Genomic DNA, 19,383 nt, shown 5'->3' with positions numbered 1-19,383 from the left:
TGTAGGCCTATGGCTGCAAAGTGTTGTAGGCCTATGGCTGCAAAGTGTTGTAGGCCTATGGCTGCAAAGTGTTGTAGGCCTATGGCTGCAAAGTGTTGTAGGCCTATGGCTGCAAAGTGTTGTAGGCCTATGGCTGCAAAGTGCTGTAGGCCTATGGCTGCAAAGTGCTGTAGGCCCATGGCTGCAGAAATGTTGTAGGCCCATGGCTGCAGAAATGTTGTAGGCCTCTATTAGAACCTGATGAGTGCTGTTATTTACTACGTTAACTCTGCAGTTAATATGCTCTCATTTAAATGAGTGGGACTTTGTCCAAATAGCGATGCATTTTTGCCCTTGTGTGGGTCATCCTGATCCAGTTTGGCCCGGCAAATGAGCATATTATTATTTTTTTTAAAAAAAAGGCCTCCCAAACTCACCAAAAAAAAGAGCATATCAGTGCTACGTGCAGTGAGTGTGTCACAATTTGGACAACTTATACACATTAATATTCTGAGAGTGGCCAAAATTTTCCGAGACACTCCGGTTTGACGTGAGGTTCTAATTGTGAAAATTCTCAAAAATAATTCAATTGAAATTTAATTGAAATGAAAATTCTCAGAATAAATTTATAAATTTATTCAGAGTGAAACAGAATTAACTAGCGTGCCTCTGGGATGCACGGTTATTAATCCAACGTCAAGGATTTTGTACAAGTAATGACTAACTACGATAACTTTTATTGTAAGTGATCGCATGTAATTTATACTGTTTTATCCCGATTGAGTTTAAGCGTTTATTAGTGTTATTAGACGAAGATATATTACCTTGAGATCTGATATACTTTCTTGTCTATGATTGTGGTGGATTCAAGTTGAAAGGCCGTCAATGATTGGCTGATGAACTTACGATCTATTAACTTTTTTTAAAGTATAGGCCCTGATATATAAGAAGGAGGCCGTGTAAACGGACGTCTCGGACAAATTTACGGCCGGACCCGCGGCCGGTCTCGCGCCGCCGGACTAAAAAACAGAAAAAACCTAGCCGATCAACGAAAACCTCGCAGGTTAGGTCCAGTTAGGAACAGGCAAGGAGGTTAGATGACTGGAGGCGGCGCAGCCAGTTTTATTAACGCGGGAGGGCGAAGCCGAGCCATCTCAGTAAGCCACATGGCGGCAGCCAGTGCAAGGGTCAGTTGACTAGCGGAGAGATCGGAGAGTAATTCACTCTTTTCGCTATTATCTTCCTCGGACCTACTGAATTATTTATTTATTGCTATCATGTTTGTAGGAAACACTGATGGTTCGGGTTAGAGAAAAATTGTGTTCCTGAAACTGTTTATTACTCCATTTGAACACTTATACTGAATATAGAAAAGAGACGTTTTCGTTAAGTATCGACATTCTCGAGCGATTTGTTGCATTACACACATGAATGAGTGCTAGTTCCATACCCGATGAAAGGAAACAGTACAAGNATGTTAATCAGAATAATGTCTATGGTGTTAAACCGTTGAGAAATTGCTTCAATAAATTAAATATTAAATTAATTTTGCAACTATCCGCCGATCAACTAAACCACAAGATTTATTTTAAAATACCAGCACTACAGATTTGATCATGTTTAGGGTTAAAGGGTTAAAGGACAGAGGGTGATAAGCCCCTTGAACTACAATATTAATATATAAATTAGTAATGACTGATTGATTTATTATTTTCCTATACTTATATTTAGACCACATTAAATTGAATTTCCGGGATTTGTCAATGATAAAAAATTATGATAATAAATAAATATAAAATTCAGCGGGGGCTAAGGAATGTTTTAGTTGGGCTGATGACCTTCTAAAATAGACAACAGCTCGATGTCCTTGAATTCTGAACGGATTTGTCTAAATTAAGGACATAACTAACAGAAAGACGACGCTTATGGAATTATTATGGAATTTTAGCACATTTTTTCGATTCAGAATCAATCTCAGTGCTCTGTCTCTCGATTCTGAACGGATCTGCCTGAAACATAATTAATTAATAGAAAGATACCGCAGCGTTAATCGTCCATAATTTTTACGTTGCTATATTTTCGTTTCAGAAAAAAATTTACAAAATTTAGATTAGGGGTAGGTGAGGCCATAATTAGAGGACAGGCCTTATCACGAGGGACTTGTGAGCTGTACGGTTGCGAAAAAGTTTAGTGCTTTTGAGTTTGGCCTGGCTCTGAAATGTATTTTTAGCACATTTTCTCATTTATGGAAAAAATGCACTTTTGTGCTAGTCATGTCCGTCCGTCTGTCTGTCCGTCTGTGACCTCAAGATTTCTTCGACGGGAAAATGCGCCCTCTGTCACTCACTGCAGTGAGTACTGAGTTATATTTTTTGTTTCTCAGAGTCACTGCGCCCCAAATCCAAATCTAATCCTGACGAGTTCGCTCCTGTGTTTGGAGAAATGTCCGTACAGACTCCAGTCTAATGACGGGACTGATTATATCAGAATGAATGAATGTCCAACGGACATTCATGGTCTTCCACAAGCCATCTTGAAATAACAAGAAAACGTAGAAATACCGATTAAAAATTAGATCAGTACTCACTGCCGTGAGTGACAGAGAGCGCATTTTCTCAAAATCGACGAAAACGTGAAGTCACGGACGGACGAACATGACGAGCACCGTAGCGAATTTTTAGCGCATTTCTCATTTATGGAAAAAGGCGCTATTGTGCTCGTCATGTCCGTCTGTCTGTCTGTCCGTCCGTCCGTGACCTCAAGTTTTCGTCGGCGAGAAAATGCTCTCGCTGTCACTCACTGCAGTGAGTACCGAGTTACATTTTTTCCATAAATGATAAAAGCGCTAAAAAGAAGCAAATAATCCAATGCGGACGTTATACATATTAGGGAATAATTAAATAAATGATTTTGATGAATAATTAAATAATTTTGCAGGTGCTACGATGAATGATTCGAGTTGGTTCTCATTGTGATGCTTGTTATTATAAATATTATGTATCTGATATCCTAAAACTGATCAAGTTATCAGACCGTATAGACCCTGAATATATGAACCATATTTTGTAGAGTTCCACTAGGACCGCATTATAAGTTTACTTTTTTCTCTTTTTTTATTTTTGATATTTTTTTTAGGCTCTAAAAATATCATATAGGTATTGATTTTATAATAACCTGATTTAACAATTAACTTAATTTAACTTGAGTTAACTTGAATTGAATTAACTCTGAGTGTTTGCGTCACGCCATGTGTGGGGTGACTAGCCACAGTGGCTGTCACTTTGACCGCTGTTAAATATTGAGAAAAATATTAATAAATGAAAATTATATAATATGTCTTGGATATATGATTTAATATATAAGTAAATCTTGAATATATGAATCAATACATGAATAAGTCTTGTACATATGAATCAATATATAAATCAGTCTTGTACATATAAATCAATATATGAATGAGGCTTGAACATATGAATCAATATATGAATCAGTCTTTAGTATATATGAATTAATATATGAATCAGTCATTAATATATATATGATTCAATCTTTAATATACGCGTATGAATCAATACCTTATATGAATCAGTCATTAATATATACCTATGAATCGATCTTTAATATACGCATATGAATCAATATATGAATGAGTCTTGTACATATGAATCAATACCTATATAAATCAGTCTTTAGTATATATGATTCTTTGCTTTGTTTTAATGGCCACAATTTTTTACTATTTAAATTATGTCTTATGTACATTTTACTTAAACTGAAACTGCCAAATAAAGCCCAGAGGCTTTTTACTTGATTTGAATGTAACTTTGGAAATTCAAAGTTTTTGAAAGAAGCTAGACTCATCATTTTGGTTCAAAGGAATTCTGATACTTTGAAGAACTAAAAACTGAAATATGTATAACTATGTATGTATTTATATAAATAATCTATTACTGATGTTTTCAAACCAAAAATTGATCTAGCTAGATTGATATTTAATATAAGTAACAACATTCCTTGATTTCTGTAGTGCATTTAGTAATTTGATAACATTTGTGCTGTATAGATGAAAGTCTTAGCACCCTGTAATTTTATAACATTTGTTTTGTGTAAACGAAAGCATTATCATCTAGTAATTTGGCAACATTTGTTTATTAGTATTGATGAAAGTGTTAGCACCTAGTAATTTGATAACATTTGTGTTGTATAGATGATTAATGTTATAATAATTGCAAGTTCAATCCACTGTTCTCAAGTAACTCTTATTCATTTGTTTTTCATTTTGCGCTGCCATTCCAAAGAAAATAAAATGAAATTTAGGAGAAATGGATGCTAAGGAAAAAACCTGGCTGGCTTACATGATCAACTGTAGCTTTTTCTTGAGATAGTCATTTATCTTAATTGAAGTGAAATGTCTAGAACAACGGAGTCTTCAGTAGAGGGTCTGAGCAGCCCAGACGCTGCATCTGTCCAGGAGCTGCGGCAGCTGCTGCAAGACGTCCAGCTGCAGCATTTCTTACCTCGGCTTCGTGATGACCTTCAGGTGATCACATTAATTATTTTTATGTCTTTCCCACTTCCCTTTTCAGATGATATTTTCTTTCAATTTTTCTTGCTAATAAAAAAATCTGACCAGTTGATACTTGAATAATGAATTAAAATTTGGAATACATTATTTAAATAGGCATGAAAGATATGGTATATAAATAACAAATTTGATCCTAGATTTGGTCATAATTCATTAAGAACAAAATTGCATCATTAATTTCTTCCTGATAGACATAGATACATCAATTAAATGTAGCAGGTATATATATATATATGAATATTAAAAACCTTTGTAAAGTAAATTTTCTTCAGCTTTCTTATCTCCTTGATAGATATAAATATGTGCATTCGGATTAGAGCAGCCAAACTGAAGCAGCCGACTTTACAACAGCAGTCAAACTGTACAAAATTTTTTTCACTGAAAGTAATCTTATTTTTCGATTTTGTTCACGAAAGCCTAAAGGTCATAAAAATTGAGTCTTCCCCTTTTTTTTGCCCCTGAAATTCAAATGAGGTATAGCAATGATCATTTGTGATATAATAATAGACTAACACAGTTTATTTTTACAGGTAACTCAACTAAGCCATTTTGAGTTTGTGCGCTGTGAAGATTTGGAGCGCATTGGGCTAGGCAAGCCAGCGGCCCGACGTCTTCTGGATGCCGTCAAAAAGCGACGGGCCGTTCTGTGGCGGAAGGCTGTCCTGGCTAAGCTGCGGCCGGGGGTGTCGGGAGGCACTGCAAGTTTCCCCTCCAAGAAAGAAGACATCACTTCTGTGCCTCCTGATGTTCCTGGAGGCCTCACATGCCTCATTCAAGAGAAGGTTTGTGGTTCTCCTTGTTTTTCTTATTATTTAATTACTATTCATTATTTATTATTATAATTACCTACTATTTATTATGTATTGTTAATTTATTATTTTCTTATTATTTTTAATTTTTTTAAGATTATTGCCAACACACTAATTTTTATTTGATTTGGCAACATAATTACATACATTCCTTCTTCCAAAAAAGTGGTGAAGAACTTTAGGACTATGTATTGTACCGGTATACACAATTTTTTCCAAACAAAATTACAAAAAAATTTTTCAAGCATCATGTTCTTGTCGGAGTAAAATTTTTGATAGATCATGACCACAAATGTAAACCAATTATGTTGTCACAGGACATAGTGATGGGCAAGCGGCTGGGTGATGGTAGCTTTGGTGTGGTCAAGGAGGGTCAATGGACCACATCCAATGGGGCGGTCAAGAAGGTATGTTGAAAATGCATGCTCTTATAAATTATTCAATTGCTAATTCAGCTCTTCAACTATAATTGCTGTAGATAGTGAGCAGTTCTTTTTAAAATTTTCGACATCAGAAATTCTTCTATCAAAAACCTAGGTATATTTTATATGCATCACATGTACATTTTCTTGGAAAATGATACTAACAAATTGGAATTAAAATCTTCTCTCTTGGTTATGTTTTTATCGCATTTTCTCATTTATGCCAAAAATGTTCTATTTTGCTCTGCATGTCCGTCCGTCCGTCCGTCACGGACGGACGGACGTGAGAAAATGCGTTCTCTGCCACTCACTTCAGTGAGTACTGATCTAATTTTCTAAACTTAGTTTCTTTAATGACACTTGAAATTATAGTTACCTAATTTTGCCACATACATTCCATATGTAGCAATTTAGATTGCAGAGTCATGTCACTAGATGGGCAATGAAAATTCATGTAAAGTCAACTGAACATATAGCTTATAAGCTGAACCCCCTAATTATTGGTAAATAATAAAAAAAACAGGCAATTTTCATGATCAAAATTAATGCGTAACATAAATTATCCAAGATGGCCTGTAAATTTTAGCACAGCACTCATATAGACCGCTCATGAAAAGTCTTCAATTGTTCTCAATCTATGAGGAAAACATTTTATAATGAAAATAATTGGCTTCACTATTCATGTAGTATTGTTTTAATACTATTGCCCTACTTGAAAAAGTTAATTACTTTAAATTAATATATTAATTTTTTTGTTATTTTAATGACAAATGCATATGGTGAACTGTTAAACCTGCACTCAGAGAACTAAGTGTGACTTCGTCCACATAGCAAATGAGATAAGTATTCTCTCTGCTTGTGCAGTGGGTAAAGAAGTGTGTCACTATTGGGAAATATTGTTAGGGTCACATTTTTTGACTGCAGACCTAAAGATTAGACTGACCTACAACAAAATGACTCATTAGTTTATCTGACCCACTAACAGGGTGCGTACTGGTCATGGAAAACCTGGACAGCCGTATCCGAATCTGGAAAATTATGAGTCATATACAAGTCACTCGTATATGACTCACAATTTCCCAGACTTGGAAATGACTTGTAATTTTCTCAGACTAGTATACAACCCTTAATTTTCCAGACTTGTATACAACTCATAATTTCCCAGACTTGTATATGACTCATAATTTTCCAGACTTGTATACAACTCATAATTTTCCAGACTTGTATACAACTCATAATTTTCCAGACTTATATACGACTCATAATTTTCCAGACTTGTATACAACTTTCCAGATTTTCCATGACCGGTACGCACCCTGCATTAATGTGCGTATGACCATTAAAAATAATCTGCTAATGCATGAAGGTGGCGGTGAAGATGCTGAAGGTGGACGTGGTGGCGGTGGCCGGAGCTTTGGAAGACTTCATGAGGGAGGTGGCAGCCATGACAGAGCTGTCGCACCCCAACCTGATACGGTACTGTCACCCCCAACCTGATACTGTCACCCCCAACCTGATACTGTCACCCCAACCTGGTATGTCACCCCAACCTGATACTGTCACCCCAACCTGATACTGTCACCCCAACCTGATACGGTACTGTCACCCCATCCTGATACTGTCACCCCAACCTGATACTGTCACCCCAACCTGATACTGTCACCCCAACCTGATACTGTACTGTCACCCCAACGTGATACTGTCACCCCAACCTGATACTGTACTGTCACCCCAACCTGATACTGTACTGTCACCCCAACCTGATACTGTACTGTCACCCCANGCAGTATTAGTTATTAGTTTCAGCAGTATTAGTTATTAGTTTCAGCAGTATTAGTTATTAGTTTTAGCAGTATTAGTTATTAGTTTCAGCAGTATTAGTTATTAGTTTCAGCAGTATTAGTTATTATTTTCAGCAGTATTAGTTATCAATTTATCAGTATAAGTTATTAGTATTCAGTATTATTTAGATATTAGTTACTAGTTTCAGCAGTATTAACTTATTGCTACAATGATTATAGCGTTGTTGTTTGAGTGATTATATCATTGGAACTAGGGTTGAATTTGATCATTTATGTACTGATTATTTCATTTTCTAGCGCCTTTATCGTTCATATTGTGACTCTATCATTATTCTGTCTCTTATACACATCTAGATGTGTATAAGAGACAGGTCTTGACGTGGAGCGGTCTTGACGTGGAGCGCTCTTGACGTGGAGCGGTCTTGACGTGGAGCGCTCTTGTTGTGAAGCGCTCTTGACGTGGACCGCTCTTGTTGTAATTTTGAAGAGGACTTGGTTGGAGAAAGATTGATGAAGTGACATTACCAGCAAATTGATATTTATGTTTGAAATGCATGTAGTCCAACATATGATTCTCCATTATCTGTTGCATTGCTGTGCTGCTGAACATCAATTTGAAAACCAAATTACCTTGCACAACAATTCGCAACGGGAAGATAATGTATTGGCCTAGCTTTGGGTTGTCAAGACCAGGGTTACTCAATGATTGGTACTCATTTATTGTTATATTGTGCAGGCAAAGCTGGGGGACTTTGAGTTCTCAAGGCCAGGGTTACTCAATGATTGGGACTCAATTATTAATATATTGTGCAGGCAAAGCTGGGGGACTTTGGACTGTCTCGCTCCCTGAACCAGTCTGACGACTGCTACATCATGACGGAGCCGAAGAAGGTGCCCTTCCCCTGGTGTGCCCCTGAGAGTCTTAAGACCAAGACTTTCTCCCATGCTTCGGGTCTGTGACTACATCAGGTCTTTCTAGTCTTACTGGGGACTTCTTAGTCTTACTGTTTTTAGAGCATTTATCATTTATGGAAAAAAGGCGCTATTGTGCTCGTCATGTCCTTCCTTCTGTCCGTCCGTCTGTCCGTGACTTCACGTTTTCGTTGATTTTAAGAAAATGTGCTCTCTGTCACTCACTGCAGTGAGTACTGAGTTACATTTTGTTAGTCTCAATAAGGCTTTCTTAGTTTCACTGGGGCCTTCTTAGTTTCACTGGGGCCTTCTTAGTTTCACTGGGGCCTTTTTGGTTTCACTGGGGCCTTCTTAGTCTTACTGGGGCCTTCTCAGTCTTACTGGGGCCTTGTTAGTCCTACTTAGCCTTCCCAAGAGCCTCTAGACCAAGATCTTCCCCCACGCCTCGGGTCAGTTCTGCGTGTAGGCTTTAATAAGAGATTTAGGAGGGATAACATATCAAGTGTGCACATCATATTTATTCAAAAATCGTATACCAGATTTTATATTTAGCTGATATTTAAAAATTGATCATGTTGTTCACGAGTCTCCATCTTCTCCATCAGACATATGGATGTTCGGGGTAACGGTGTGGGTTCATCAGACATTTTCTTGCCATGTTCTCTCCTTTAGACATGTGGATGTTCGGGGTGACTTGCCATCAGACGTGTTCTTGCATCAGCCATGTTCTCTCCACCAGACATGTTCTCACATGTTCTCTCCCTCAGACATATGGATGTTCGGGGTGACGGTGTGGTCCATCAGACATGTTCTCTCCCTCAGACATGTTCTCACATGTTCCCTCCCCCAGACATATGGATGTTCGGGGTGACGGTGTGGGAGGTGTACAGTCGTGGGCAGGAGCCCTGGGCGGGGCTCAACGGCGCTCAAATTCTCAGCAAAATCGACGCAGGCGAGAGGCTCAGTAAACCTGTCGCCTGCAGCCATGCTACCTACACACTCATCACTCAGGTGACTCACTTGTCTGCTCACTCTGGTGACTCACTCGTCTGCTCACTCAGGTGACTCACTCGTCTGCTCACTCAGGTGACTCACTCGTCTGCTCACTCAGGTGACTCATCACTCGCCTGCTCACTCAGGTGACTCATCACTCGTCTGCTCACTCAGGTGACTCATCACTCGTCTGCTCACTCAGGTGACTCATCACTCGTCTGCTCACTCAGGTGACTCATCACTCGTCTGCTCACTCAGGTGACTCATCACTCGTCTGCTCACTCAGGTGACTCATCACTCGTCTGCTCACTCAGGTGACTCATCACTCGTCTGCTCACTCAGGTGACTCATCACTCGTCTGCTCACTCAGGTGACTCATCACTCGTCTGCTCACTCAGGTGACTCATCACTCGTCTGCTCACTCAGGTGACTCATCACTCGTCTGCTCACTCAGGTGACTCATCACTCGTCTGCTCACTCAGGTGACTCATCACTCGTCTGCTCACTCAGGTGACTCATCACTCGTCTGCTCACTCAGGTGACTCATCACTCGTCTGCTCACTCAGGTGACTCATCACTCGTCTGCTCACTCAGGTGACTCATCACTCGTCTGCTCACTCAGGTGACTCATCACTCGTCTGCTCACTCAGGTGACTCATCACTCGTCTGCTCACTCAGGTGACTCATCACTCGTCTGCTCACTCAGGTGACTCATCACTCGTCTGCTCACTCAGGTGACTCATCACTCGTCTGCTCACTCAGGTGACTCATCACTCGTCTGCTCACTCAGGTGACTCATCACTCGTCTGCTCACTCAGGTGACTCATCACTCGTCTGCTCACTCAGGTGACTCATCACTCGTCTGCTCACTCAGGTGACTCATCACNGTGGGGGACAGTGTTGCTGTGGTGCACGGCAGGTGTGTTGCTGTGGGGGACAGTGTTGCTGTGGTGCACGGCAGGTGTGTTGCTGTGGGGGACAGTGTTGCTGTGGGGGACAGTGTTGCTGTGGTGCACGGCAGGTGTGTTGCTGTGGGGGACAGTATTGCTGTGGTGCACGGCAGGTGTGATGCTGTGGTGCACTTGTGTTGGTTGAATATAATTCCTTATTAAAATAATGCACGCAGCAACAGTTCTATGTTGATGTCGACAATATCAATGTCAGCCTGAATATATCCTAAAGGCGGCACAATTTTAAGTTAATTAACTGAAAATCATAATGTCAAGTAAATTAATTATTTAGAGTTAATTAACTCAAAATCATAATGTAGAGTTGATAATTATGTAGAGTTAATTAACTGAAAATCATAACGTCGAGTTAATTAATTATTTAGAATTAATTAAGTCAAAATCATGATGTTGAGTTATTTAACTCCCAATTACCCTGTATACACTCAAAGAAATAATGCAGTAAATTTGTTGCAGTGCGGACGCGTTCTGGTGGGTGGGGGAGAACGAGCGCACGAGGGAGGTGGGGGAGTTCCCCCGCTGTATCCTGGATACGGNTAGTATTCAGTATTAAGTCTCTTCCAGTACAACAAACTTGCCCCCCACACCTGGCCTGACGACTTGACTCCTGCCCCAGCGTATGTTTAGTATTAGTTTAGTATTAGTTATTAGTTTCAGCAGTATTAGTTATTAGTATTCAGTATTAAGTCTCTTCCAGTACAACAAACTTGCCCCCCACACCTGGCCTGACGACTTGACTCCTGCCCCAGCGTATGTTTAGTATTAGTTTAGTATTAGTTATTAGTTTCAGCAGTATTAGTTATTAGTATTCAGTATTAAGTCTCTTCCAGTACAACAAACTTGCCCCCCACACCTGGCCTGACGACTTGACTCCTGCCCCAGCGTATGTTTAGTATTAGTTTAGTATTAGTTATTAGTTTCAGCAGTATTAGTTATTAGTATTCAGTATTAAGTCTCTTCCAGTACAACAAACTTGCCCCCCACACCTGGCCTGACGACTTGACTCCTGCCCCAGCGTATGTTTAGTATTAGTTTAGTATTAGTTATTAGTTTCAGCAGTATTAGTTATTAGTATTCAGTATTAAGTCTCTTCCAGTACAACAAACTTGCCCCCCACACCTGGCCTGACGACTTGACTCCTGCCCCAGCGTATGTTTAGTATTAGTTTAGTATTAGTTATTAGTTTCAGCAGTATTAGTTATTAGTATTCAGTATTAAGTCTCTTCCAGTACAACAAACTTGCCCCCCACACCTGGCCTGACGACTTGACTCCTGCCCCAGCGTATGTTTAGTATTAGTTTAGTATTAGTTATTAGTTTCAGCAGTATTAGTTATTAGTATTCAGTATTAAGTCTCTTCCAGTACAACAAACTTGCCCCCCACACCTGGCCTGACGACTTGACTCCTGCCCCAGCGTATGTTTAGTATTAGTTTAGTATCTGTCTCTTATACACATCTAGATGTGTATAAGAGACAGGTGTTGCTGTGATGCACGGCAGGTGTGTTGCTGTGGGGGACAATGTTGCTGTGGTGCAGTTGTGTTGGTCACAAATAATTCTTAATAAAAATAATGCACGCAGCAACAGTTCCATGTTAATGTTAATTAATTATAAAAATTAATTAATAGTTATTTAATTATAATAAGTTAATTAACTCAAAATCATAATGTGGAGTTAATCAATTATGTAGAGTTAATTAACTCCCAATTACCCTGTATACACTCAAAGAAATAAGGCGGTAAATTTGTTGCAGTGCGGACGCGTTTTGGTGGGTGGGGGAGAACGAGCGCACGAGGGAGGTGGGGGAGTTCCCCCGCTGTATCCTGGATACGGCCCGCCCCTTCCTCCCCCAGGACATCAGCTCCCCCCTGCGCAACTCCTTCATTCATACGGGTACGTGTTACGTATGCGGGTGCGTGTTGTGTATACAGGTGCGTTTTGTGTGCCATGCATATGGGTGCGTGTTGCGTATACGGGTGTGTGTTGTGTATACGGGTGCGTGTTGTGTGCCATGCATACGGGTGCGTGTTACATGCCATGCATACGGGTGCATGTTACGTGCCTTGCATATGGGTATGTGTGTTGCCATGCATACGGGTACATGTTGCGTGACATGCGTACGGGTGCGTGTTATGTTCCATGCATATGGGTACGTGCCATGCATACGGGTACGTGCCATGCATACGGGTACGTGCCATGCATACGGGTACGTGCCATGCATACGGGTACGTGCCATGCATACGGGTACATGCCATGCATACGGGTACGTGCCATGCATACGGGTACGTGCCATGCATACGGGTAAGTGTTATGTGCCTATGTACCATTCATACGGGTGGGTGCATAACACACATACATTGCTGTATTTGTGCTATTACAGGTCACGGTGGCAGCGACAAGACGTGGGGACACCCCAGCCATATAGACGAGGTGTTCCTACGCAACCCCCTCACCCCCACTGGTGGGGACCCTTCATCCCACCTCACTCCCACTGGGGGGGACTTGTCATCCCACCTCGTCTCGGGCAAGCCTCCCCATCACCGCAAGCACAGTTAATAAATATTTCTTAAATGTATTTCTATCTCTTATTCTAATTTATTTTAGCCATTTTCATAAACCTATTCTATTTTCTATCTCTTATCTTTTATTATCTATCATTTTAATTTATTATCCATCTCTTGTATATCTATTACAATTTCTTTCTTTTATTTATTTATTTTAGTCATTACTTATAACACCTTTAGTTAACAGAAAATGAGACAGCATATCTCCTAATGAGTATAATTTTTTAATATTTCTTTATTCTCATATTTATTTTTATTATTACTTACAAGACCTTTGGTTAACGGAAAATGTTACAGCATACGTCCTAATGATAATAATTTTAAAATATTTTTTATTATGATATAAATTTGTAGCAACATTCGCTGTACCTCAATGGCAAGCGAATTCTCAACAGCCAAGTGACCTTTTAAAAAACATTGTTTACGAGTTAATTATATTGAATCAATGTTGATTTCGGTTTAATTTCATTGAAACAATGTTGATTTCGGTTTAATTTCATTGAAACAATGTTGAATCACCTATATTTAAACATTTAATGCCTATTAAAAATTTGTTATCTAAACAATTACCGGATTTGTCAGAGCATGCTAGTCTGCGTGTGAAGGCAAGTACCCGGCAGGGGGCGGAGCGTCTCTTCCAGTACAACAAACTTGCCCCCCACACCTGGCCTGACGACTTGACTCCTGCCCCAGCGTATGTTTAGTATTAGTTTAGTATTAGTTATTAGTTTCAGCAGTATTAGTTATTAGTATTCAGTATTCAGTCTCTTCCAGTACAACAAACTTGCCCCCCACACCTGGCCTGACGACCTCACTCCTGCTGCAGTGTATGTTTAGTCATGTGCTGTATTAACTTAATTGCTTAATTAATTAGGAATTAACTTGATTGCTTAATGCTTAATTGCTACATTGTTTGAGTGATAGTATCATTGGACCTAGGGTTGAATTTGATCATTTATGTAGTGATTATTTCATTTTCTAGCGCCTTCATTGTTCATATTGTGAATTTGTGACTCAATCATTATTCAAGTGCCTGTATCATTATTCATTATTCAAGTGACCTTGTTCGTATTGTGACACTATCATTATTCAAGTGCGCATATCATCATTACCGTGACTATATCATTATTCAACTGCGTATCATTCATATCATGACTATCATTGGTATCATGACTATCATTGGTATCATGACTATCATTCATATCATTTGTATCATTATTCAACTGCCCATACCAGTACCCTCATGCCCCTCCTCCCCACAGGGCTGCCCCCCAGGACGCACCCGGGGACCCCCCGTTGTCACGTCTTCGCTCGTACTCTGCCAGCGACCTGCGTACCTCCCCTCCTCCTCCCCACACCCCCACACTCCCCGCACTCCCCTCCCTCAGGGGGAGTGTGTCATCCCTCAGTGACCTCCCCACTCAGCTCTCTCCACCCTCACCCCCCTCATCCCTGCACCAGCCCACCTACTGCAACGTCCCGTCGGGTAGGTTCAATGGCACCTTGCTGATGATGAATTATTTTTATCTTCACTATAAATAACTTTATCTTCACAATAATTAACTTAATAAATTCATTTATACACATTTTAGTGTACTTAAGTCCAATAAAATTTCGCTACGTCCGCCCAAATTCGCTTGTTTATTATAAATTCACATCTTCACAAACCTCAGCCCTTCAAAAAAAAAATAATAATAAATTCACTTGCCTTGCAACAAATTCAGCCGCATTCATTTATACACATTTTGTTACACTTTTTTTGTACTTATTTCCTACAAAATTTCACTATTCAATGCTTCTCTTAACTTGAAAATTAATGTTGCTACATTCGAAACGTCGTTGATATATTATTGTTTTCTAAATCTCCCTTTTGATATACAAACTTCATTTAAGAATTGTTCAACTCCTTGAAAATTAAAATAAAAATTCAAATGCACTCTCAGGTAATAAATTGAAAGCATATAAACAAGAAAGTTCTGCCATCTTATAATAATTTATACACATTCAATTGACGTAACAATATACACATAATTTATATTATACAATTGAAAGCATATAAACAAGAAAGTTCTGCCATCTTATAATAATTTATACACATTCATACAGGCTGACATAACCGTTTTTTTTCATATGCTGAACGCTCACTCAAAGAAATTCGCGAGATTTTGTCGGAATAGGGACACGTTTTTTGCCTTCCTGTTGGTCATGCTGAAGCTGTTTGGTCCAACAAAAATGCATATCAGTTGTACACGTGTTTATTGTTTGGTATATTAACTCTTGCATTTTTTGAGTGTTTGTCCTTGTTGGACTATTGGATATCACTAATGAGCATTAGAATTGATATATTTATTATCAGTATGAGATAAATGATATAATCAATTACCTCATAAGTATTCAGTACGAGGTAATTAATATTATCAATTAACTCGTCTATGAGAATTCAGTATGAGATATAATTAATAAAATCAATTAACTCATTTATCAGTATTCACTACGAGATAATATAATCAATTACTTCATTTAGCAGTATTCAGTACAAGGTAATTAATATAATCAATTAACTCGTTTACAAGAATTAATGCATTTTCTCCCGGTGCAGGTGGGGCACCGCAGGAGCTGGCCCCCGGTGGGGGGGAGGTTATAGGCCGCTATATATATAACCGGATTCAGGCCGCTATATATATAACCGGATTCAGGCCGCTATATATATAACCGGATTCAGGCTGCTATATATATTCATTCATGCTGTTATAACCAGATTATAACCCGCTCACTCAGAGAAACGCGTGAGATTTTGTCCGAAAAGGGACACGTTTTTTGCCCTCCTGTGGGTCATGCTGAAGCTGTTTGGCCCACCAAAAATGCAAATCAGTTGTACACGTGTCATTATTTGGTATATCAACTCTTACATTTTTTTGAATGTTGTTGTTGTCGGACTATTGCATAGCATTTAAAAGTATTAGAATTGATGTATTTTTTATCAGTAAGAGAAAATTAATGTAATCAATTACCACATTTTTGAGCATTCAGTATGAGATAATTAATATTCAATTACCTTTAATGAGTATTCAGTATAAGGTAGTAATTAATATAATCAATTAACTCGTGTAGGTACAAGAATTAATGCATTTACTCTCGGTGCAGGTGAAGCCCCCCACGAGCTGGCCTCCGGTGGAGGGGAGGTTAGAGTCCCCGTGCGCCCCCCGCCCGCGCCCCCCGTGGCCAAACCCTCCCTGCCGCCCCCCGAGGACGAAACCTACGATGGCTCAGACTCTGACAGTTTTTATGACGACTTCTCGACCGTGTATGAGAACTCGGAGCAGTGGGTCCAGGGGGCCCAGTCCCACGCGGTCTATGGTAACATTAATGGGACCAATTACGGGCCTTCTTCGGTCCCAGTTATGTCCCAGGACCCAATTTACGGAAATGAAGCACCAATTAACAATAGGTCCAATTTGCAGCAAGAGGTTTCAGTGACTGTCGCTGCCGACATGGGTACAGTGTATGATGAACCTCCGCTGGAGTTTCCTTCAGTAGGATATGGGTCTCGGAACTTTCCGTTTTCAAGTGTTGATGATAATCATGAATCTCAAATATTTGCTGCCTCTGCCTTCAATGATAATTGTCACATGATGCAAGACATTTCACGGGAACGATCGGAAGCTCGCGGTGAAGGAAGTCCCGTGGATTTGAGACCTACAAAAGCTGGACAAAATTTACAGCTTGCCAGACAATCGCTACCTGCTTCAAGTACTAATACACAAAATATTGACGCTAGTTCAATGAGGAATTCAATGCCAGGTTTTGAAACACAATTTCCAGATACAACAGGACCTTTCAAGATGCCCAGTGGCCAAATTTCTAACGAGGCGAATGCCTCGACTCCTCGGGCCGAAGTTGCCAGCGTTCTCAGTTCACAGCTGAGCAAGATGTGGCTTAGATCCATGGCTCAGTCCCCTTCGTCAGTGCCTTCTTCGCCCTTCAAGACATCACAAAGCGTTAACAGGAACACGTCAGTCGTCATGACGACATCGTCTCAACAGACGTCGATGACATCGAACGTCTTCTCAGCAACCGACGACGAGCGTAGCGATAGCGGGAGCTATGCCACTCTTCCTAGAGCGCACAACAGCGATAAGAACTCCGATATCAGCAACAGAGATAACAAGAACGTGTCGCTTGTCAACCCTCAAACTCGCGATATGCTCACCCATATCAAAAATAACTCCAACTTTCTGAAAGACCTCGAGAAAAGTTTAGGCAAAGCCCAAATAAGTGCGAATACTTATTCAGGCGTCCGTTCTCCCGGTCTGGTACAAGAAGTCCAATCTTCCTCTGCGAATTCTGGGTTACTGATGAAAACTAGTAGTATTTCTACCACTGGCAACACCACGCATTCAGACATGAATGAACGTAGCACAAATGTTGTGCGTGTTGCGTCCTCTGATATTTTCCAAGGCGCACAAGGAAATCTGGCCGGTCAACCGAAGCCTTTGCAGGAATCAAAATTGAATCTTGCTTCTACGACGAGCTCGTTTAATCTTCCTGCCACTGCCTCGTTTACAACTCCGTTTACTGATTCGTTCAATCCTTCTTTCAGTGATTCTTTTTGTCCGACATTCTCGTCTGCTACTGTTACACAGTCTGCTGGTGCGCAGTCTGCTGTTACGCAGTCTGTTGGTGCGCAGTCTGCTGGTGCGCAGTCGAGCGGTGCGTTTTCAGACCTGAACGTTGAGGTATCATCAAAAACGCTGGGTCTGGAGACCAAGGCCACGGTTGATACACGTCGATTTTTCGCCAAGAACACGGCCCACGTGCGGCCTATCGTGCAGACCACGCCTAGGCCTCCTTCGCCATTTCTATTTCAACAAACCCGAGCTTTATTTCCTTCGTCTCATCAGCCCGCTTCTGACATGACCATGAACTACCCAGCAAACGCCGGTCCCGTGTTCTCGAGCGCCGGTCCCGCGTTCTCGAGCGCCGGTCCCGGGTTCTCGAGCTCCGGTTCCGCGTTCTCCAGCGCCGGTCCCGCGTTTTCGAGCGCCGGTCCCGCGTTCTCAAGCACCGGTCCCGCGTTCTCAAGCACCGGTCCCGCGTTCTCGAGCTCCGGTCTCGGGTTCTCGAACGTCGATAGTTCTGCAGGCACGTTAGACGTCGCTAACGCATCCTACACGTCGCCAAACGTTCCCTTTGGGAGCTCCAGTAGCTCCAGCGTCGGGAACTTTGCGGGTCCGCTCAGTGGGGTCACTCTCGGTGGGGCGGTCGCTCCAATCAGTGGGACGGTGGTCCCTCTCAGTGGGACGGTGGCCCCTCTTAGTGGAACATTGGCGCCCCTTAGTGGGACATTGGCGCCCCTTAGTGGGACATTGGCGCCTATCTCAGGAGGGGTTTTACAAAAGAGACTCACGCCACAGGAGCTTGACGCCTTTGCTTCGCCTCCAACATCGCAAGATCAACAACAAATGCTGGCGTTTCAACAACAACAGACATCGATGTTTGAACAACAGATACAACAGGAGCACCAACAGATGTATGGCCACCCTCTGTCCAGCCAACAGCTTAAAACCCGCATCTTTCAATTACGTCAACAGCAACAACAGCAATACAGATTACAGATGCAGAATCTTCAGCAGATAGAACAGTTGCGGCTGCAGCAGCAGAAAAACAAGTATGAAATGCACCAACAACAGCAGCAACAACTGCACCAACAACACCAACAACAGCAGCAACAGCAGCAACAACTGCACCAACAACACCAACACCAACAGCAGCAGCAACAACAGCAGTTACAACGTCGACCGGAGATTGCCATCCAACCAACGCTCGTTCTCAGCCCGCAAGTTACCGTTAATTACAATCAGGTTCGTAATCTCTAAATTTATCATCACATTTATTTATTTATTTATACTTAAATTATCAGCTGCTATAAAGAAACGGGGGATGTCACTCTTTTGTTTTCGTCTACAACATAAAATTTTGTGTAAAAATTGTATGTTGTTATGTATTTATTTTGTGTTCGTTCACGACATTGATCTTGTGCAGCTGATGTGCGGTGGTGACGGTACAGCAGGTGCAGGCTCAGGTGCAGCAGCTGCCGAGCAGCTGGTGCTGCGCGTGGCAGCTGCAGTGTCGGGGAGCACCGCCCCCGAGGCCCGCCAGGCGCTGCACGTCGCGGGGGGCGAATACCGGGGGGCTGTGCAGTACCTGAAGGTGGAGAAGCTCTACAGGTGCAGTACCTTCGCTCTCATGCTGTTCTTTTGTTACCACGTTGCTCTTTCATCATTGATTTATCCACTCTGATTGTGTTAGCTTGTTCCTACCACTGAATCTCAAACTACCTGCTAGCTTGT

General features: G+C 41.1%; 1 protein-coding gene across 1 annotated transcript; it reads left to right on the top strand.

The window, feature by feature from the left end:
- Window positions 1–4,256: 4,256 nt before the first annotated feature.
- LOC108671130 (tyrosine-protein kinase sid-3) lies at window positions 4,257–19,333 on the top strand. Its single transcript, XM_047880075.1, has 15 exons — window positions 4,257–4,519; window positions 5,095–5,346; window positions 5,691–5,780; window positions 7,162–7,353; window positions 8,411–8,549; window positions 9,360–9,520; window positions 10,069–10,124; window positions 10,422–10,523; window positions 12,223–12,362; window positions 12,850–13,020; window positions 13,616–13,727; window positions 14,296–14,519; window positions 16,178–18,276; window positions 18,802–18,894; window positions 19,076–19,333. Exons 1-15 carry the CDS (start codon window positions 4,388–4,390, stop codon window positions 19,331–19,333), a joined length of 4,221 nt encoding a protein of 1,406 aa, XP_047736031.1. The 5' UTR covers window positions 4,257–4,387.
- Window positions 19,334–19,383: the final 50 nt, after the last annotated feature.

Source organism: Hyalella azteca, unplaced genomic scaffold (assembly GCF_000764305.2).
Source record: "Hyalella azteca isolate HAZT.00-mixed unplaced genomic scaffold, Hazt_2.0.2 contig4607, whole genome shotgun sequence".
In the NCBI taxonomy this organism is placed as follows: Eukaryota; Metazoa; Arthropoda; class Malacostraca; order Amphipoda; family Hyalellidae; genus Hyalella; species Hyalella azteca.
This window is presented reverse-complemented; position numbering and strand designations above follow the sequence as displayed.